The sequence below is a fragment of the Octopus sinensis genome, linkage group LG19 (assembly GCF_006345805.1).
Source record: "Octopus sinensis linkage group LG19, ASM634580v1, whole genome shotgun sequence".
Classification (NCBI taxonomy): Eukaryota; Metazoa; Mollusca; class Cephalopoda; order Octopoda; family Octopodidae; genus Octopus; species Octopus sinensis.
Window position 1 is genome coordinate 47243044 of NC_043015.1, and position 23765 is coordinate 47266808.

The window sequence follows — 23765 nt, forward strand, 5'->3', positions numbered from 1 at the left end:
GTTTAACGTCCGCTTTCCATGCTAGCATGGGTTGGACGGTTCGGCCGGGGATCTGGGAAGCCAGAAAGGCTGCACCAGGCTCCAGTCTGATCTGGCAGTGTTTCTACAGCTGGATGCCCTTCCTAACGCCAACCACTCCATGAGTGTAGTGGGTGCTTTTTATGTGCCAGGCGAGGCTGGCAACGGCCATGATCAGATTGGTGGATGAAGTAAAAAAAAAAAAAGAAAAAAATGTACAATACAACTTTGTAGAAGTATCAGCTAACAAGAATTCACATGGTCATTGAAAAAATCATTGTGGAAATCTCTAGGTGTCTGCTTGACCTGCTAGAAAAGGCAGCCATATCACAGTTTAGTGTCTTAAAAAAAAAGAAACAGCAGAGGAAACATAATGTAGTCCTTGATAGTCATGCTTGAATAAAGATGAAATGGTCATGTCTGGAATGGTTTTGATCATGTGCCAGCTCAGTTGGAGCCTAAATGATGAGCTAGCTTTTGATTTATGTGTGTATAGTCTGCTATTTAAAAAAATTTTTTTTTTTGCAGAACAATGTTTATTGGTTATTAGCTGTTAGTTTTAGGAAATTCTTTCCACATGTCCTTGAATCCATCACAGCAGTTGGACTTAGCACCATATTTTTCACAACATTTAAGCATTAGATTAATAACTTCTTGGCATTTTGCTTCTTGGTATCTGTTTTCTATAATTAGAAAACAAAAACAAATATAAATACATCCCTCCAGCGTGTGGCATTTATGTGTAGTAATGCCCTCTATATAATATAAATAAATATATATATGAATATGTATATACTTACAGACATATAAATACACACACGCATATAATTAGACCAGATTTATAACTAGAAAATACAAACAATTCAAGATTAAATAAAATAGTTTAATTCATTTATAATCATATTTCTTAAGGAATGCATTACCTATGTGCTTCAATTAATTTTTAAAATAATCAACTTAGCAGAGCGAAATAATTAATTTTGTCATTATTAAGTTGGTTGGTATTTGGAGTAAAACAGCCTAACATAACATTACAAAACTAGCTTAAATATAAAATTGTGAGTTTTTTAAGAATTATTACTATTATTTAAATACAGACTGTTGCTCAGGCATGCTGTGGTTCAGAAGCTTGCTTCCCAACCACATGGTTTCCAGTTCAGTCCTGCTGCATGGCACCTTGGGCAGCTGTCTTCTACAATGGACCTAGGCCGACGAAAGACTTGTGAGTGGATTGGGTAGATGGAAACTGGAAGAAACCCATCATGTTCTTTTACTTGTTTCAGTCATTTTTGACTGCGGTCATGCTGGAGCATTACCTTTAGTTGAACAAATTGATTCCAGGACTTATTCTTTGTAAGCCTAGTACTTATTCTATTGGCCTCTTTTGCCAAACCTCTAAGTTACAAGGATGTTAACACACCAACATTGGTTGTCAAACGATGGTGGGGGGACAAACACACACAAATAAATACATGTATGTATATATATATATATATATATATATATATATATACACAATGGGCTTCTTTCAGTTTCTGTCTACCAAATCCACTCATAAGGCTTTGTTTGACCCAAGGTAGAAGACACTTGCCCAAGGTGCCACACAGTAGGACTGAACCCAGAACCATGTGGTTAGGAAGCAAGCTCTTACCACACACCCACTCCTATATATACATATATATTTATATAATGATAATATGTTTTGTCTCCTTGTTTAGACATCATGTGATAGCTGTAAACGAGTGTCACTGTCATATAAGCAGTGTCATTCACTTCCAATATAAAAACATCCAGCACATTCTGTAGAGTGGTTGGTGCAAGGAAGATCATCCAGCTGTAGAAACTATACCAAATTGGATTATAGTCTGGTGCAGCTTGCCAGCTCTGGTGAAATTGTCCAACCCATGCCAGTGTGGACAATGGACGTTAAATGTTGATGATGATGATATATATATATAAATCAATAAATGGTGGTAGGATCGGCTGACAACTGATGCTGGTGTCATCCCCCATAACTTAGCAGTTCAGCAAAAGAGACCAACAGAATAAGTACTAGGCTTTCAAAGAATAAGTCCTGGGGTCGATTTGCTCAACTAAAGGCGGTGCTCCAGCACAGCCACATAATTGAAATAAGTAAAAGAGTATATATATATATAGACACACACACACACGATAAGCTTCTTTCGGTTTCCATCTACCAAATCCACTCTCAAGGTTTTGGTCAACCCAGGGCTATAGTAGATGACGCTTGTTCAAGGTGACACACAATGAGATTGAACACACAACCATGTGATTGGGCAGCAAACTTCCTACCACACAGCCATACCAGCAAATAGCTATACAGATACACAGATAGACAGAGAAGTAGAAAGGGAGAGAGTTACCCTGTAGGCATGCCTGGATTTGGCAAGCTAGTTTTTTACAAGGGTCAGTCGACTTAGAAGCTGGCATCACTGGATGACTGTTAAAATATTGAAACAGAAAAACAAATAAATACATGATAATAGTAATCCTTTCTGCTAAAGGCAGAAGGCCTGAAATTTTGGTGGGAGGGGACTAGTCGATTACATGGACCCCAGTGTCAAGACTGTCCGACCCTTGCCAGCGTGGAACATAGCTGTTAAATGATGATGGTGTAGATTATGTCGAAATGAGTGTCACTGTCATATAAGCAGTGTTACTCACTTCCAATATTCTGTAATAATGTATCGCTTGAAATCAGGTGAGGGTTAGCGTCTGGATGAGCATCCAGCCATAGAAACTCTGCCCCAGTAAACACCAAAAAGTGGGGGAAAATGTGTGGGTGGGAAAGGTCGAATAATTCATACATCTCGTGCAAACAGTATGAGGAAACAAAATCAAGATGCGTGAATTATCCGATAACCCACCCACTTTTTTTTTCTTCTTTATCTCAAATTCCGATTTAATTGTAATCTACACCATCTGAAGGGTATTTGTAGAGAATTTTATCACAGAAAAATAAAATAAAGATATACATTATTCAGAAAGTGATGATGACAAAGGCGGACGGTTGGGGGCACACATCTGTAGTTATGCCAATAGAGATAAAGTGATCGAACTATCGAGATGAAATTGAACGAAAACTCGAAACAAACGCTGAAACGAAATCATAAAGACTGGAATTGTGATTTAATGACGAAAAATAGTGTATGAAAGAAGAAATAAAAGTGGGGAGAAATACTGCATTATTCAGGCAGTGTTCAAGGACATTAAAAACATAATTGTTTGTCTGGATCTTTCTTGGTTGAGCAAACCTATAAACCAAAGGCATTCAACGATCATTCAAGAAATCTGGATATAAAGGGACTATTGTTGTTTACACCTAAGTCAAGCAGTTATATCATCAAAGGCCATAATGTCTTATATATATATATATATATATATATTTTCAAATGTATTGTACCTCGGGTTACACTATCCAACGTGTCCTTCAATTATTTTTTCCGTTTTTGTTCAAGATCGTAGCGTGTGATATGGTAGAAATTTGGTAGAAATAAGGCGGCGAGCTGGCAGAACCGTTAAGCACGCCGGGCGAAATGCGTAGCCGTATTTCGTCTGCCGTTACGTTCTGAGTTCAAATTCCGCCGAGGTCGACTTTGCCTTTCATCCTTTCGGGGTCGATTAAATAAGTACCAGTTACACACTATGTTCAGCCCCTTGTGGGCAATAAAGAAATAAGAAATTTGGTTGTTTCTAGCCGGGTGAACTGCGACAACTAAGAAATTCCCTCGTTGCTTCTGCTAAAATTAAGTGGGTGGGTCTTTGGGCCCAAAGGCTGTTTATAACAAGTGCTTGTAACAGAAACGAAGACGAATATACTTGGTAGAAAACTAAAAACGAAGACGTGTCTTTTATGCATTCCCCAAGTGTATTGCCAATATATGAGAAGTGAAATAAATCTATACTCAGTGTGATGATAATAATAACAACAATAGATTCTTTGGGTGGGATTTATGCAACAGGAATATAAGAGACAGAGTCACTTACTGAGAAGTATTTTCAGATGCGAAACATGGCTGCAGCGTGCATATGATGTAAGGGAAATAACTCTATTCACCTAGGACAAACCTTCAGTTGCCATGGCGATGTCGGTCAAGCGATAAATGTGAACAGAAAGCGTGAAATATATACATACTAACATACCCGTGTCGTCAAAAATGTCGACAGTTTTTTAATAACGATAGAAAATAGTGAATCAAAATAATGGGAGAAACCACTAATAACGCTGCAATCAAGTAGATATATGTACATATACTCAGTAGAAAACAACACACACACACACATACATATATTTATATGAAACAGGTTAGCACGCCAGGCGAAATGCTTAGCGGTATTTCGTCTGCCGTTACGTTCTGGGTTCAAATTCCGCCGAGGTCGACTTTGCCTTTCATCCTTTCGGGGTCGATTAAATAAGTACCAGTTAAGCACTGGAGTCGATATAATCGACTTAATCCGTTTGTCTGTCCTTGTTTGTCCTCTCTGTGTTTAGCCCCTTGTGGGTAGTAAAGAAATAGGTATTTCGTCTGTCGCTACGTTCTGAGTTCAAATTCCGCCGAGTTCGACTTTGCCTTTCATCCTCTCGGGGTCGATAAATAAAGTACTAGTTTTGCACTGGGGGTCGATGTAATCGACTTAATCCCTTTGTCTGTCCTTGTTTGTCCCCTCTATGTTTAGCCCCTTGTGGGTAGTAAAGAAATATATATTTATATATGAAACATCCGCTCTTCCATGCTCACACGAATCAGACAGATTTTGTAGAGCTGGATGCCTTCCACATCGCTTAACACTCATCTGTTTCACTTTGCCCAGACAAAAAACATCTCTTGCATGACAATAACTGACACTCGCTTAGAACTACTGCTTCATATCAAGGCAAGGAGACAGTAAAACAAACAAACATACACACGTAGAGTTGATCGTTGATGTAACTATCATGTTCTTGTGAGCTGATGGGCTAGCATCCTTTATTTCCATGGATTTGTGTATATACAATTGTATGGTATAATGAGTGACAAATGTACATATTATTGATGCAAGCATATAAACATAATTCCTTCTACACTGAAGAGGATTGCAAAATGGCCATAATCCTAAAGATGTCATGTGGTTAAATAAATATATTCACTTCTCATACCACCTGATATTTATGTTTTATATATATATACTCTTTACTCTTTTACTTGTTTCAGTCATTTTGACTGCGGCCATACTGGAGCACCGCCTTTAGTCGAGCAAATCGACCCCGGGACTTATTCTTTTGTAAGCCCAGTACTTACTCTATCGGTCTCTTTTTGCCAAACCGCTAAGTGACGGGGACGTAAACACACCAGCATCGGTTGTCAAGCAATGCTAGGGGGACAAACACAAGCACACACACACACATACACATATATACGACAGGCTTCTTTCAGTTTCCGTCTACCAAACCCACTCACAAGGCATTGGTCGGCCCGGGGCTATAGCAGAAGACACTTGCCCAAGATGCCACGCAGTGGGACTGAACCCGGAAGCATGTGGTTGGTTAGCAAGCTACTTACCACACAGCCACTTCTGCGCCTATATATATATATATATATATATATATAAATTATATACGTTTTTATTATTTTTTTTGCAATTTACTTAATGATATTTTATTGTTATTTTAATTTTAATATTTCTATTATATGTAATTTTCTGGATGGTGTAATTAAATTGTTCATTTTGAATTGATAAAAGGTGGGTTTTTTCAAATTTTATATATATATATATTATATTGTGTGAAATTTGATTTAGTATTTCTAAATTGAATTTTTTTCCCTGTAAGTTTGGATTTATATTCCCCCAAATAATAATTATTATATATATATATATATATATATACATATTTACACACACATGCATATATATAATATGAATGTACCCACACACACACACGGACTCATACATTCGCATATTTATACATTGATACATGTGCATACATACATATATGTGTGTATGTGTTATCCTTTGCATGGAAAAAGTGTCAGGCAAAGCAAGCATGGAAAAACGGACTAAAATGAAAAAAAAAAATGAAACAATATGTATATGTGTGTGGTGTATGTATATATATATATATATATAATAATTATTTGAGGGAATATGACCGGCTTCTTTCAGTTTCCGTCTACCAAATCAACTCACAAGACTTTGGTTGGCCCGAAGCTACAGTAGAAGACACATGCTCAAGGTGCCATGCAGTGGGACTGAACCCGGAACCATGTGGTTGGTAAGCAAGCTAGTTACCACACAGCCACTCCTGCACCTACTGAAGGTAGCTAGGAAATCCAAAATCCAAATTATAGTTCAGACAACACAAACACAAAAGATAATCGGGCATCTCAAACCAATTGATTTTGTAATTGATATAAAACATATTCAAGTACAGTGATCCCTCGCTACTTCGTGGTTCAACTATTGCGGATTCATGATTTCGCGGATTTTTAAAATATATATATATAAATAAACACCTAAAATTTTTCACTAAATCCATTAAAATATTAATAAGAAATATTATTTCACAATGATTTTGCAACCTCGCAAAAGAGAGCCAGTTCCTCTGCTACTACTACGGTTGTACTTTCGGAAGAAGTGGAAGAGGTGTCCCAGGAAAGGGCACCGCTGACAGCTTCATCATCATTTCTACTGTACAGCAAATTTATCATTCAAATTTTACTTCATCTTTATTCAAATTTTACCATTATCATTCAAATTTTACTTCATCTTTATTCAAATTTTACCATTATCATTCAAATTTTACTTCATCTTTATTCAAATTTTACCATTATCATTCAAACTTTACTTCATCTTCAATCAAATTTTACCATTATCATTCAAATTTTACTTCATCTTTATTCAAATTTTACCATTATCATTCAAATTTTACCATTATCATTCAAATTTTACTTCATCTTTATTCAAATTTTACCATTATCATTCAAATTTTACTTCAACTTCTTTTGTGTTGAGTACAGTAACAATCTTTATTTTTTTTAAATCTAAAGTGTTATTGCTTAACAGTTGTCCTTGTTATTAATAGACTACTGTAAATGGGTGGGTTGTTAACAGTACAGGGAGGTGTTTTAAAAGTCCAAATACACGTTAAATAAATACTGTAAATATGGTGTCCCTACTTCGTGGAAATTCAGTTATCGCGGGTGGTCTCGGAACCAATCTACCGCGATAAACGAGTGATCACTGTATTAAAAATTCAATAGTGCAACAGAATAAATAATATAAAGAAACTATAGTCTTCATCATATAATTTATTAGCAAGGAATATGTACATCTTTCACATGAGTTAACAGATTATTACAAAGTGAGAATATAAGGATCTATGTACAGTACAGTAATACTCCACTTAGCACTACCCAGCATTTAGTGCCTTTTTTTTAATTTATTTCTTGGAGCAAATATTTCCAGAGGGATTGCATTACATTATTACAATGATTAGTGGCAAACATAGAAATTCCACATTTTACAAATTTTCTTACTTTTATGTTGATGCCTACTTTTATATATCTTCATAGAATTTCTTCACTATATTAAAAAAAAAGTCTTATGATAATGAAACTAGATCAGAGCATTGAGGCTTAGTGAATGAGAAATCTTATTTATTCTGATGTCATATCATAGGAGCACCGAACTGTTTCTAAAACGTCGTCTATTGTTTTGAATATTTCTTAAATTAAGCAACTGTTCTTTGGTCATGTCTTCTCTTTGATTTCCTTCTCTAAGTTCCTGCTATTCTGCCAGATGATCTTTGCGTTGTTTCAATCCACTTCTCTCTCTCAACGTTGTCGTATATAGTCAGCTTGCTTCAGCATCTATGACCTCTCTTTCATATCTGTCAACTGCTTCTTTAATATTATAGGTTTTATTCTGGATATTTGTGCTAAATCATGCCGACTCTTTCTAACCTGTTTGATTTTCTCTTAAACTTACTCAGATTCATCTTCGTTCCCCTACTTTCTTCGTACAGTCTCATTCTTTCTCTTGTTGCTTCAAATCTTCCATTTTCTTCTACAGTAAACGTTATTCAAATATGAAGCAAGAATATAATTTTCATTACAAAAAGTTTTCAGAAGTGTGGAAAGATAAATAAAAGATAACAAGAAACTAGAATAACTTTCTTACTGTCTGCTGCCCTATGGAAGTGAAACTGAAAGTGAAAAGGGTTTTTCTAGAAAATGAAATAATTAACTCTTTTCATTCAGATTACTCTGTCAAATGTAATGCTTATTTATCAATGATGTTTTGATTTAATCTTGCATAATCTTGTATCTGAGATTTTGATGATGTCACCCTATGCAAGGCTTTTACAGACTAAAAAAAAAAAAGGGCTTTTGACTCAGTGCAACATACACTCTAGTGGTCTATCTTGAAATGGTTGGGTATAAATGGTAAAGTTGCCACTCTGTTTAGTAATCTTTAAGCGTGGGTTAGTGGTTAGGGCATTCGGCTCAAAATTGTAAGGTCGTGAGTTCAATTCCTGACGATGCGTTGTGTCCTTGAGAAGATGCTGCTTGGATGACATCAAAGAATGAACTGGAAGGTCTCTAACTGAATGCACAACCATGGCCAAAGGGTAGGAATTGATAGAGACAGAGATGGAGCATGTGTCCATGGCCCCTGACTCACAGCAATGAGGATGAGAATAAGTAAGGCAAGGTAGACCTGTGCACTCATAATTAAAGTCAAATTTTATTGTAATTTCAGAGAGTGATGTTTAACGTCACATGTGAGAGGTTATCTAATGTTATCAAGTGCTGGAAGGGTGTGATATCAGTTTCTGAATTTCAAGTATTTGGGAATCTTTGTCACCTTCATTTACATACCAGAAAAACAACCTAGCGAGTTATATCTCTATGTATGTTCTAAGTTGTAATGACCTCCAATAGCACTGCATTTTTAAGAATGTATTGAGATTTCTAACTGAGGTATTACTGTATTTACAATGAAAAAAAAAGGGTGGTTTGGAAACAACAATAATACATTTTACTCATATATATAAATTATTATTAAAGGTAAATGCGTCCTATATCAGAAAAAAAAAGCAAAGAAACTAACAAGTTTTTGATTATAAAAGTATATAATTTAATTATTAAAAATATATTTTGCTGTATTTTAGGAGGGTCATTCTGTCAGTAATAAACACATGCACTGGTACTATTTTACTTCTTTAGTACTCATCAATTGGTTAATTATTTAACCAACTGATGAATAATAAAAGAAGTGAAATTGAACCAGTACATGTGTTTTATTATTGGCATAATGACCCTCTCAAGATACAATAAAATCTGTTTCAACACACGAGTTCACATCAAGAATCTTGCAAACCAAATACAGAAGCCAAAGGAAGAAAAAAAAAAAATCATGTTTAATAAATAATACCTAAAAATTAGAAAGGTGAAATTGTAAAAAAATAACCAGTTAGACTGATAATGGATGAAAGAACACATTGATTCTTTTCAGTATAAGGCCAGATGTAAAGGTAATAAATTCATTTCAATCTATTACTAAGACTTGTTTTACGGAACCCAAACGAAAAGTTCGGTTGACCATTAGCAGAATCTGAACTCATGTTGACATAAAAGAATAAAATTATATACAAAAATGTTTTTTGGCAGAAGCTCTTCTGTCTTTCTATGCTTTTCAGAAAAGAATATAATATTGATTTTTATCTTTGATACTAAGTTACACAAAATGGATATGCTCGATTGAATTCCAAACCCTCGATCAGTCACAGTAGGTGGAAGATACCTGCTTGCCAACAGAAATCATGAGCTGTTACAGCAAGACAAAACACAGCATTGAAATGCTAAACATTGTAGAGAAGTCTCCCTCAATATGATCATCATGATGAAATTATGTTAAGAGCTGTATCATATGCTCTTTGCTCTATGACACAGACTGTTGGAGAACAACAGAATGCCATCTCACCGAATCTTCTACATAAATAACCACAGAATAATATTGTGGATTTAGAAAGTGAACATGAAGGCGCAGGAGTGGCTGTGTGGTAAGTAGCTTGCTAACCAACCACATGGTTCTGTGTTCAGTCCCACTGCGTGGCATCTTGGGCAAGTGTCTTCTGCTATAGCCTCGGGCCGACCAATGCCTTGTGAGTGGATTTGGTAGACAGAAACTGAAAGAAGCCTGTCGTATATATGTATATATATATGTGTGCGTGTATATGTTTGTGTGTCTGTGTTTGTCCCCCCTAGCATTGCTTGACAACCGATGCTGGTGTGTTTACGTCCCCGTCACTTAGCGGTTCGGCAAAAGAGACCGATAGAATAAGTACTGGGCTTACAAAGAATAAGTCCCGGGGTCGATTTGCTCGACTAAAGGCGGTGCTCCAGCATGGCTGCAGTCAAATGGCTGAAACAAGCAAAAGAGTATTGTAGAGAAGTCCACTCAATACAAACTAGAGCTGTATCATACACACATTGCTCTATGGCACAGACTCTTGGAGAACAACAGAATGTCACCTCCACAAATCCTAAATCTTTATTGTGGATTTAGTAAGTGAGGTTGTAGCAGCAATTTTAATTTGATGGCAAAAATTGATAGAGGTTAATGTACTTGAAATGTCTAAATAATACATTAATATTGCTACACCTCTGTTTAAAAACTTGTGGTATGTCACACGGAGAACACAATAAAAAATTAAAAAATATTAAATGCTGTGAGACAGGGCAGGGGGATTAAAAGTTAAGCACTATAATCTTTAGACATCAAGCACAATAGAGCAGGAAAATTGGAGTGATTTTAATTAAATTTCTAGAAATACCAGATATAAGATAATATTTAAAATATTTATCACACAGAATATATGAAGATAGATAATATTGGTTTCAAATTTTGGCACAAGGCCAGCAATTTAAGGGGCCAATGTAAATTGATTACTTTGACCCCAGTGCTTAACTGGTAAAGGTGAAGTCCACCCAGGGGGCATTTGAACTCAGAACGTAAAGTCAGAGGAAATGCCATTATTTTGTGCAGCGCGGTAACGATTCTGCCAGTTTGCCACCTTTGGAGATAGATAATATTAACTTGGAAAAAGTATAATACGCTTTGCTTTTTTTAAGTCTATAACATTCAGATTATTCTGTCAAATGCAATGCTTATTTTTTCACATTGTTTTGAATTAATCTTGCATTATCTTGTAACTTCAAGATTTCGATAGTGTGACTGATTATTTTTAGAATAACATTGTAGGGTAGGCGTGAGAGACCAGATCTGGTTGGTTTGAATGTAAAGCAGGTAGAATATTTGAGCCGGATAATGGCTGGTTTAAATGCTAAAAGGTTAAGTACAGGTCACACAAGCTAGGTATTTATTTAATCTTACAGTTAAATATTTAATAATTACAATTATGAGAAAACATTTTCTGAGACTGTGGTAAAATCTTACTCAAGGAAAAGACAAGTAATTTAGGAAAATACAGTAATTAAAATGTTTGTATGAAAATGAGCATCAGAAAGTTAACATATAAAAATATGTTATGTTTCCATGTTTTGGTTTGATTCTGTTTGTGAAATGATAATTTATCAAAATAAACAACATTTTAATTTTCAATATAAATGCGGTCATATACAAGAATATGTCAATAGTTGTACATATTGTATTATATAGAGGTTCTAGTTTACAATTAGATATTATACAGGATCCAACAAAGTAGCTACCTCGGTGTTTTGTTTTGGGTTCACAGTTGCCTATGTCACCTCGTTTACAAAAAGCAGCTTTTCATAGAAGTGACTGTTCAATCATGATCCTGTCAAAGCCATCTGGTGGCTGATGATAAAACGTAGCAAATTGTACATCCAGAACAGCTCCATCATCAACTGAAATGGAAAAAAAAAAAAATCCCCAAGTTACAAATGGAATTAAAACAGAAAAATCCTAAGACCCCCTACTTGTGAAGACCTGTTGAGGCAAGTGGAAATCGAAATCGTTCAACATCAATGGAAATTGTAGCTGAGATACCAGTGCCGGTGGCACGTAAAAAGCACCATCCGATCGTGGCCGTTTGCCAGCCTCGTCTGGCACCTGTGCAGGTGGCACATAAAAAGCACCCACAACTCTCGGAGTGGTTGGCGTTAGGAAGAGCATCCAGCTGTAGAAACACTGCCAGATCAGACTGGGCCTGGCGCAGCCTCCTGGCTTCCCAGACCCCGGTTGAACCGTTCAACCCATGCTAGCACGGAAAACGGACGTTAAACGATGATGATGATGATGATGTCTTCCTGGGTCTCCCACTTCCATGGAACATGTAGAAATGGGAGACCCAGGAAGACATGGAATGAAGTAGTGAAGAACGACCTCAGGATAATGAACCTTTCAGGTGAGATGACAAAGGCCCGAGATGGCTGGCACCTTGACGAACTCAAGAAAACTCGTACTTTGCAGCAGAAGTGTTAAGACTGATCCTTCTGGTGGTGTAAGGTACTTGTAGCAGTGTCACATAAAAGTGCCTGTGTGGCAACAATTTTCTGACTTTTCTGATAGCACACAGGTATCAATGAATGATTGAATGACCAAATCCAAGCTGTTTTTTCTCGTAGACAGTGCCCAACTGACCCTACTATATTGTGTAGTTGACAAAATCAAAAACAAACAATACACCAAAAATTCCATGTGAAATGCAGGAGGATTTGGAAAGATAGTAAACAATGTTTAAATGTTTACAATATATGCTATGCTGTTTTGTATGCTGGAAAATAAGGTGAATTAAGATAATGAGGATCAGAATCGAAATCGATCAATGGAAATTGCAGATGTGTTACCAGTGCCGGTGGCATGTAAGAGAACTTTCCGTTTCGCGACCGTTGCCAGCACCGCCCCATTTCGTGTCCGTTGCCAGCCTCGCCTGGCCCTCGTGCCGGTGGCACATAAAAAGCACCATCCGTTCGTGGCCGTTGCCAGCCTCGCCTGGCCCTCGTGCCGGTGGCACATAAAAAGCACCATCCGTTCGTGGCCGTTTGCCAGCTCTGTCTGGCACCAGTGCGGGTGGCACGTAAAAAGCACCCACTACACTCACGGAGTGGTTGGCGTTAGGAAGGGCATCCAGCCGTAGAAACACTGCCAGATTTGACTGGGCCTGATGAAGCCTTCTGGCTTCACAGACCCCAGTAGAACCGTCCAACCCATGCTAGCATGGAAAACGGACGCTAAACGATGATGATGATAACTTGTGCTGGCACCACTTGAAAAGCACCCGTCCTGGTGCTACATGAAAAGCAACCAGTACATGCTGTAAAGTGGTTGGCATTAGAAAGGGCAACCAGCCATAGAAATCATACCAAAGCAGACAACTGGAGGTTGGTGCAGCCCTCTGGCTTGCCAGCTCCTGTCAAACAGTCCAACCCATGCCAGCATGGAAAATAGACATTAAATGATGATGATAATGATGATGTAGGATTTAGGAAAATTAAATACCAACTTACCATACATTACAGGATAAAGGGTGCCTTTTAGTCCACTGACCGGTGTGTTAGTTGGTTTGCCATTTAAGAAGAAATTCAAATCCACATGGTCATAAGATAAACCCTATAAAGAGAGTTTCATATTTTAACAGGGACACACGACACTGCTGCTGTTGGTTAACCCTTTAGCATTCAGATTACTCTAACAAATGTAAGGTTTATTGATTCACATTGTTTTGAATTAATCAGAGATTATCTTGTAACTTCAAGATAATTCCAATGCTATGATTGTTTAATTTTTAGAATGACATTGTAGGGTAGGTGCGAGAGGCCAGATTCTAGCCAGTTTGAACATTAAACAGTTAGGGTATTTGGGGTGGATATGGCTGGTTCAAATGCTAATGAGTTAACGTTCCACAGCAAAAGTAATGACATCAACATTGCTTGATAATATAGAAATTGACAGGTAATACTCTCTTTTTACTCTTTTACTAGTTTCAGTCATTTGACTGTGGCCATGCTGGAGCACAGCCCTTAGTCGAGCAAATTGACCCTAAGACTTATTCTTTGTAAGCCTAGTACTTATTATATCGGTCTCTTTTGCCGAACTGCTAAGTTACAGGGAATATAAACACACCAGCATCGGTTGTCAAGCGATGTTGGGGGGACAAACACAGTCACACAAACACATACACACACATACATACATATATATATATATATATATAAGTTAAAAAAATACAAACTGGGACAAGAACGTAAAACATTTAGAAGACGATACAAAAAACACGGACGGGACATTCGAAGGTTTTGATCTTCAGTCAAGAACTGGATCATCCTCGCAATTTCGGCTGATTAATCTTATATGTATATATACATATATACGACAGGCTTCTTTCAGTTTTCGTCTACCAAATCTACTCACAAGGCTTTGTTCGGCCCAAGGCTATTGTAGAAGACACTTACCCAAGATAACCACATAGTGGGACTGAACATGGAACCATGTGGTTGGTAAGCAAGCTACTTACCACACAGCTACTCCTACGCCTAATGGCAACAGAATATAAATATACTCATAAGAAAATCACAGAAAGCATAAGAAACAAGGCAAATGCTGCATTATTAGCCTTGAGAAATCCTCTCGTACAGGTGCCTGGTCCGCAGGAGATGAAATTTGTTTGCCACAGGCACAGGAATGACAGATGAATTCATTTGTTATGATCTGTGTGTGGCTTTTATGTACCAAATGCCAAATGAGAGGGTCTCTCAAGGCTAATAATGCAGCATTTGGTGTTCTATTAAGGTATCTAGTGGTAAAGTTGTAAATATATCAATGGAAATGCTATGAAATTCTAGCATTAATTTAAATTTTGTACTCGATATTAAATAATGATTAAGAATTTTAGTACAAAGCCAGTTTTCAAGGAAGGGGTTTTGTTAATTGTCAGTCTCAGTGTTCATATAGGATCACTTTATCAACCTTAGGAGGATAAAACACAAAGTCAACCTCAGCAGAATTTGCACTCAGGACATGAAGAGTCAGAACTGCCATTAACCCTTTCATTACTCTATTTATTTTGAGATGCTCTGTGTTTCTTTCAATTATTTTAAACATAACAAAGAATTTAGTATGCCGCCTAGACTGGCTTCAGTGCCGGTGGCACGTAAAAAGCACCAATCCGATCGTGGCCATTGCCAGCCTTGCCTGGCACATAAAAAGCACCCACTACACTCTCGGAGTGGTTGGCATTAGGAAGGGCATCCAGCTGTAGAAACACTGCCAGATCAGACTGGAGCCTGGTGCAGCCTCCTGGCTTCCCAGACCCCAGTTGAACCGTCCAACCCATGCTAGCATGGAAAGCGGACGTTAAACGATGATGATGATGATGCTCTGTGTTTCTTTCAATTATTTTAAATATAACAAAGAATTTAGTAAAATAACTTAGTCATCATTAAGCTAGTGTTAGAAATATAAATTGTGACCAAGGTTTGGTGGAAGATTTTAATTTGAAACTTATGGAAACAAGACATTTGTACTACAGAGTCAGAGCTGGTTTCAGCCGGGTTGGTTACGAACCATGTGATTGGGAAGTGAACTTCTTATTTCTTTATTGCCCACAAGGGGCTAAACATAGAGGGGACAAACAAGGACAGACAAAGGGATTAAGACGATTACATCGACCCCAGTGCATAACTCGTACTTAATTTATCGACCCCGAAAGGATGAAAGGCAAAGTTGACCTTGGTGGAATTTGAACTCAGAACGTAAAGACAGACAAAATACTGCTAAGCATTTCACCTGGCGTGCTAACGTTTCTTATTTCTTTATTGCCCTCAAGGGGCTAAACACAGAGGGGACAAACAAGGACAGACAAAGGGATTAAGACGATTACATCGACCCCAGTGCATAACTCGTACTTAATTTATCAACCCCAAAAGGATGAAAGGCAAAGTTGACCTTGGTGGAATTTGAACTCAGAACGTAAAGACAGACAAAATACTGCTAAGCATTTCACTTGGCGTGCTAACATTTCTTATTTCTTTATTGCCCTCAAGGGGCTAAACACAGAGGGGACAAACAAGGACAGACAAAGGGATTAAGACGATTACATCGACCCCAGTGCATAACTCGTACTTAATTTATCAACCCCAAAAGGATGAAAGGCAAAGTTGACCTTGGTGGAATTTGAACTCAGAACGTAAAGACAGACAAAATACTGCTAAGCATTTCACCTGGCGTGCTAACGTTTCTTATTTCTTTATTGCCCACAAGGGGCTAAACACAGAGGGGACAAACAAGGACAGACAAAGGGATTAAGACAATTACATCGACCCCAGTGCGTAACTGGTACTTAATTTATCAACCCCAAAAGGATGAAAGGCAAAGTTGACCTTGGTGGAATTTGAACTCAGAACGTAAAGACAGACAAAATACTGCTAAGCATTTCACCTGGCGTGCTAACGTTTCTTATTTCTTTATTGCCCTCAAGGGGCTAAACATAGAGGGGACAAACAAGGACAGACAAAGGGATTAAGACAATTACATCGACCCCAGTGCGTAACTCGTACTTAATTTATCGACACCTTGGGAAAGTATTTTCTATTATGGCCTTAGGCCAACCAAAGCCTTGTGAGTAGATTTGGTGGGTAGAAACTGAAAGAAGCCAGCTCAGTGTGTGTGTGTGTGTGTGAATGTTTTGTTTGTTTCCTTGTCTTGACATTACGTAATAGTTATAAAATTCTTGTCACCGTCATACAAATAGCGTTATTCTTTTCCAATATTTTGCGAAAACCTGTCACAATGTTAGCATTTTGTCCACTGTGCTAACAATGCTGTCATTTACTACATAATAAGAAACAAGAAACATACCAAGCCAATGTGTAAAATACTTACAATAATATCTCCCTCTTGGGCTAATTCTGGGATCTGTATTTTCTCTTCATTATTATTATAGAGTTTACCATCGTTACGCAAAATCCAAGCATCAGGTTCACATCCGAGAGGCAGAGTATTCAGGTCGACTTTCCTAAGAGCCAACCCTACACCCCAAGATCCTAAGAAAGAAAGAAAGAAACAACAATTAACAATATCTCAATTATATACAAGAATTTGCATGTAACAGATGCATGTGTGGCTAAGATGCAGGCATATCTTGTGCGGCGAGCTGGCAGAAACGTTAGCACGCCGGGCAAAATGCTTAGCGGTATTTCGTCTGCCGTTATGTTCTGAGTTCAAATTCCGCCGAGGTCGACTTTGCCTTTCATCCTTTCAGAGTCGATAAATTAAGTACCTATTTCTTTATTACCCACAAGGGGCTAAACATAGAGGGGACAAACAAAGACAGACATAGGTATTAAGTCGATTACATCGACCCCAGTGCGTAACTGATACTTAATTTATCGACCCAGAAAGGATGAAAGGCAAAGTCGACCTCGGCGGAATTTGAACTCAGAACGTAACGACAGACGAAATACGCTGAGGTCGACTTTGCCATTCATCCTTTCGGGGTCGATAAATTAAGTACCAGTTACGCACTGGGGTCGATGTAATCGTCTTAATCCCTTTGTCTGTCCTTGTTTGTCCCCTCTATGTTTAGCTACTTGTGGGCAATACAGAAATAAGAAATCTTAGCACGCCAGGTGAAATGCTTAGCAGTATTTCGTCTGCCGTTACGTTCTGAGTTCAAATTCCACCGAGGTCGACTTTGCCTTTCATCCTTTCGGGGTCGATAAATAAAGTACCAGTTACGCACTGGGGTCGATGTAATTGACCTAATCCGTTTGTCTGTCCTTGTTTGTCCCCTCTATGTTTAGCTCCTTGTGGGCAATATAGAAATAAGTGTCTTCTACTATAGCCACGGGCCAACCAAAGCCTTGTGAGTGGATTTGGTAGACAGAAACTGAAAGAAGCCCATCGTATATATGTATATGTATATATATCATCATCATTTAATGTTTGTTTTCCATGCTGGCATGGGTTGGACGGTTTGACAGGAACTGGCAAGGCCAGGGGCCACAGCAGATTCCATAGTCTGTTTTGGCTTGGATTCAACAGCTGGATGCCCTCCCTATGCCAACCACTTTACAGAGTGCACTGGCTGCTTTTCATGTGGCACCATCAGCAGTGATTTTTACGTGATACCAGTGCATTTTACGTAGCACCAGCACCAGGGCTTTTTAATGTGGCACCATCACCAGAGCTTTTTAATGTGGTACCAACACCAGAGCTTTTTTTTCAGGTGGTTTCAGGAAAGTGGTTGTTGTTAGGAAGGGCATCCAGCAATTGAAACCTTGCCGAAACTTGATAGGAACCTGGTGCAGCCCTCTGGCTTGCCAGCTTCTGTCAAACTGTCCAACTCATGCCAGCTTGGAAAACATGTTAAATGATGATGATGATGCTTATAATTTTCAAAAAAAAAATGATATTCAATATTTAAATACATGATAAATTTATAAATATCTTACCTCCACATTGTACTTTGATTTCAAAATATGCTTTGTTCTGAACAATTGGAACATTAGCCAATGCTCCCCCAGAGCCACAGATCCTACGACCATGTTTGACAATAACAACATCATTACCTAGATGAGAAATAAAGGAAAAAGAAGTTGAATTTTTTTCCCATTAATCATGAATTATGAAGTGGGAGTGCAATACATATTTGAGTTTGCATTGGCTTGAACCCTTTAGCATTTAAACTGGCCATGTTCAGCCCAGATATTCTATAAAACAAACAGGATCTCACACTTACCCTACAATGTCCTAAAACTAAACAATCACATCATTGAAATCTTGAAGTTAAGAGATAATGTATGATTAATTCAAAACAAGGTGAAAGAATAAGCAATACATCTGGCAGTGTAATCTGAAAGTTTAAGGGTTAAGTTATCCGCTAAAACCTTAACTTCACAAACATACAATTGTAAGATGAGTGGATGCTACAAGTTAATTTAGCAAAAGTGCTTTAGCTCATCACAACTAAAAGCTGAACTGACATTGAAAATACATTTATTTACATCTGTGGATAAAAACATGGCACGTAAAAGCACCCACTACACCCTCGGAGTGGTTGGCGTTAGGAAGGGCATCCAGTTGTAGAAACTCTCCAGATCAGATTGGAGCCTGGTGCAGCCATCTGGTTCACCAGTCCTCAGTCAAATCGTCCAATCCATGCTAGCATGGAAAGCGGACGATAAATGATGATATTACTTTCTGCTTTATTATTTGAAAATATGTCATACTGAGCTTTCGAAGCGAACATACTAACAACATTCTTCTTCCATTTTTTCTCTACTGTTTCCCAGCAACATGTGTCTAATCAGATCTTTGCTTCAAACACAAAACCAGTTTGAAGTCTGCAAATTTAACCAATTGGTTTAAGATTAACAAAGTGCCACACCCTAGTGGTTGAGGAAACCTGTGGAAGAGGTAAATCCAGGAAGACCTGGGATGAAGTGGTGAAGCACAACCTTCGAACATTAGGCCTCACCGTGACCAAGACCTTTGGAAATATGCTGTGCTTGAGAAGACCTGGCAAGCCAAATGAGACCATAACCTTGTGGCCTATGCCAGGGGTGTAACCAGTCCATTTATGCGTACCTTTCCTTCATTGGACACTAAACTCTGCTTGCGAAGACCTGTTGAGGCAAGTGAAATCGAAATCAAATTTGACGACTGGCATCCGTGCTAGATGAGTGATAAGAGCACTGTCCGAGCGTGATCGTTGCCAGAGCAGCTAACTGGCTTCTGTGCCGGTGGCACATAAAAAGCACCATTTGAGTGTGATCATTACCAGAATCGCCTTACTGGCACTTGTGCCAGTGACACATGAAAAAAACATTCAAGCAAGGTCGTTGCAAGTGCCACTACACTGGCTCCTGTGCAGGTGGCATGTAAAAAAACACCATTTGAGCTTGGCTGTTGCCAGTACCGCCTGACTGGCCCTCGTGCTGGTGGCACGTAAAAGCACCCATTACACTCTTGGAGTGGTTGGCTTTAGGAAGGGCATCGAGCTGTAGAAACTGCCAGATCAGATTGGAGCCTGGTGCAGCCATCTGGTTCGCCAGACCTCAGTTAAATCGTCCAACCCATGCTAGCATGGAAAGCAGACGTTAAACGATGATGATAATGATGTCTTCCATAATAACACCCCGTGCTCTTACCCTTAAAATATCCCTTAATCTATTACTTTCTGCTTTATTATTTGAAAATATGTCATACTGAGCTTTCAAAGCGAACATACTAACAACATTCTTCTATTTTTTCTCTACTGTTTCCTACCAACATGTGTCTAATCAGATCTTTGCTTCAAACACAAAACCAGTTTGAAGTCTGCAATTTTACCCAATTGGTTTAAGATTAACAAACATCAAGTTATCTTCCGTTATTTCAAATGCTGTGACATCAGACAGAAAAACAATCACATGTGACCATTATATTTTCCTGTCAAAATGATAAATTTTGCTAAAATGTCTCTTAATTCATTTTACAAAGAAAAAATAATGAATTCTAGACTGCTGTTTCTGGCACTCAGGTTTCAGATTTATTTATTTTTCATTTCATTCATTTGCTTGTTTCAGTCATTTGACTGTGGCCATGCTGGAGCACCGCCTTTAGTCGAAGAAATCGACCCTAGGACTTATTCTTTGTAAGCCTAGTACTTATTCTATCAGTCTCTTTTGCCGAACCGCTAAGTTACGGGGACGTAAACACACCAGCATCGGTTGTCACGCGATGTTGGGGGAGGGAGACAAACACAACACACAAACATACGACGGGCTTCTTTCAGTTTCCGTCTACCAAATCCACTCACAAGGCTTTGGTCGGCCTGAGGCTATAGCAGAAGACACTTGCCCAAGGTGCCATGCAGTGGGACTGAACCTGGAACCATGTGGTTGGTAAGCAAGCAACTTACCACACAGCCACTCCTACGCCTATATTTATTCATTTTTTTTTTTTAGTTTTCCTTGCCAACCATCTCTTGCGCTGTTTTAAACATGTTTTTCTCTTCAAAAAGTTGCACTGTTTAATCTTAATCTGTTGCACTCTCATGCATCTATTTTGTTTAACAGCTATGTGCATGTACGCCTTAGGCAAATATCTTATATGCTAAAACACACTTGCCCTAGGTCAGGTGCCATGCAAGAGGGACTGAACCTGGAACCATGTTGAGAAGCAAACCTCTTACCACGCAGTCACTTCTATATATGTCACACAGCCGCACCTTGAGTAATTAACTCAAGGACCGTCACACAACCGCACCTTGAGCAATTAACTCAAGGATCGTCACACTGCATATCAAAATACCTAACACCGCCCCCACACATACACACAAAGAATAAAATAACTTCGTCAATCAACAAAAGAAATTACACAAACTGCTGATTGACAGAAAGTAGAGACATAAATTTAAAAGTCGCCATATATTTCATTTATACATCAAATTAAATTTTCAAACACGTTCCTGTTGGTTGACCTCGATCCTGTAAACGTATCTGAGAGGATATGATGTGAACCATGCATTATTTGTTCCCAGATGCCATCACATAGTTTTTTCCCATCCGTCTTTGTTGGCCAGAGAACGAACCAGCTTGTACGATACGATTAAAAGTCCCACATTGATATATCTTAGTTTGGGTCCCTTCAAAAACCTGCTAGGATTATAATAGCCCTCACATGCAACAGTGTTTCGCCAACATGCATCGAAGTGCAAGTCCCAGTTTGGTTTAATCCAGGTACGGGCAGCTTTTCTCGAGAAGCGGGTTGCACGAGAAATAGACCATTATCAGACGGGCCGCATGACTAAAAAGAAATTAGGTTAATTTTCACTTAGGTATGCCATTCAGAAAGTCCCACGGGCCGCAGTGTGCCCACTATTAGTTTTATCAGCGTACTTCAGCTGTTTCGTGTGAAACAATAAATACTATAGGCGTAAAAGTGGGTGCTTGTCGGTTCAGCATCATTCACAATGCGTTCTACGCACTTCTCTCATCTTCTTTATTGTTCACTTTCTTTCTAACCTTTGTTTCTGATTTTCCTCCCTGATATATTAGTCTCATCTTTGTTATCATGAGCATTTCATTCCTCGTTTTATTGTACCATTTTAAACATCCGGTTTTTCGCATTCTTTTACCCCACCTCGCCTTTTTTTAAAATTTTTTTTGGTTTTTCTAGTCACTACACAACTACGAATGCAAATATAAGCGATCTTTATAAATATATTTAATCACACCCAGTATCAAACCGTTTGCCAAATAGGAGGTGGTAGTGGCGCAAACAGATGAAAGTACCACACAGGACGACAGACACCTCGATGATATTTAGTTGCATTTTACGTTCAAATCCAGCCGGCGATTTTTATCTTTCATACTTTCGAGGTCCATAAAATAAAATTTGGTTGATTATATCAACTACACCCCTTCCAACGAACACACAGCATTGCAAAATGTCAGAGATCATAATTGATAAAATAGTGTTCGCATTGCCAGTATAAATTGATGGCATTCAATATCATCTTTCCCCCCAGCTCGCTCCTCTTAAACAAAGTCTATAAGAGAGAGGAATTCCTGAAACGGTAATTGCTAATACATAGATACATACACATATATATGTGTATATATATATATTATATATATATATATATATATATATCATTTTACCTTTGCCCATATAATACAGTAAATGAATTGATTGCATCGCAATCCTTAACATTTATGTATTAACTTTGTTGGGTACTTCACTAGCAGTATATTGGATATATGTTATCCCATGGAGGGTTGCATTTACAACCCCTATCTCAATTTGTATATATATATATATAATGAATACCGAAAAGCTTCAATGAGGAAGATAAATAACAGAGGTAGGGAAGAAGATATCTCAGGTGTTTTAAATCGAGGGTTATGATTTCTTAAATAGAAATACTGAGATTTAAATCAGTACAAAAACCTCAACAGGATAATTCCAAAGACAAAAATAGGTAACTAGGAAGTTGAAACATATGTTACACAAGAATATCACGACAAGGCAGGACATTTAATATTAGATTTTGAGGAATTACGTATAAACATATCCAAAGGATTTCTCGGTAGACAGATTTTATTAAAAGACGACGAATATTTGTGAAGATGAAGAATTTTGCCAGCAAGTTGACTAAATATTTTGAGATATCACTGATGGATTTAAAGACAGATATTTAAAGATTTACGCTCTTTGGCTTCCCCCGTGAGACAATTATCGGTTGTGGATGACTTACCCATATGCGATGTATCTAATTTTACAGCTGGTTGCTCTTTTAAGATGACATGACCTCCGCTAATTCCTGCGCCAAAGGTACGGCAACGTAAACAACAAAAACACGCCGCCATACTGTCCATCATGATTAGACTAAGCAACCTACGTGCGCCGACCACTGTCACACACGGACCATCCTCAGGCTTATTTAACACAGTGACTACATTTTTCACAACCAGTAATAATAATAATAATAATAATGAAATTATTGTATACAGTGCTCAGGTGCACCACAACTTGTCAGAAAGTGCGTATAAAGTATATGCAGTATACATATCTATCTATCTATCTATCTATCTATCTATCTATCTATCTATCTATCTATCTGTCTGTCTATCTATTTGTCTATCTATCTATCTATCTATCTATCTATCTATCTATCTATCTATCTATCTATCTATTATCTATCTATCTATCTATCTATCTATCTATCTATCTATCTATCAGTATAACAATCAATCCTCCCCTCTCTCTTTCTCTCT

At 38.0% G+C, this 23765-nt stretch overlaps 1 protein-coding gene and 1 long non-coding RNA gene across 2 annotated transcripts; both read right to left on the reverse strand.

Annotated features, from left to right (window-relative positions):
- Window positions 1-526: 526 nt before the first annotated feature.
- LOC115221965 lies at window positions 527-4113 on the reverse strand. Its single transcript, XR_003882680.2, has 3 exons — window positions 4027-4113; window positions 2403-2479; window positions 527-701 (listed from the first exon to the last, which is right to left on the reverse strand). It is a non-coding gene; the product is annotated as an uncharacterized LOC115221965 (long non-coding RNA).
- Window positions 4114-7310: 3197 nt separating this feature from the next.
- On the reverse strand, window positions 7311-23407 carry LOC115222112 (SPRY domain-containing protein 7). The gene is made up of 6 exons (XM_029792239.2): window positions 23246-23407; window positions 18456-18572; window positions 16885-17045; window positions 13512-13614; window positions 11751-11909; window positions 7311-8082 (listed from the first exon to the last, which is right to left on the reverse strand). The coding sequence occupies exons 1-5, from the start codon at window positions 23367-23369 to the stop codon at window positions 11812-11814; spliced, it is 603 nt and encodes a 200-aa protein (XP_029648099.2). The 5' UTR covers window positions 23370-23407; the 3' UTR covers window positions 7311-8082; window positions 11751-11811.
- Between the last annotated feature and the right edge of the window lie 358 nt (window positions 23408-23765).

Excerpts from the sequence above, each read along its gene's own strand:
- LOC115222112 (XM_029792239.2), bottom strand. The coding sequence starts at position 23,369 with ATGATGGACAGTATGGCGGCGTGTTTTTGTTGTTTACGTTGCCGTACC. Across the intron at positions 18,573-23,245 it reads ATTAGATACATCGCATATGG|GTAATGATGTTGTTATTGTC; the intron begins GTAAGTCATCCA and ends TTTCTCATCTAG. Across the intron at positions 17,046-18,455 it reads AATCAAAGTACAATGTGGAG|GATCTTGGGGTGTAGGGTTG; the intron begins GTAAGATATTTA and ends TTTCTTTCTTAG.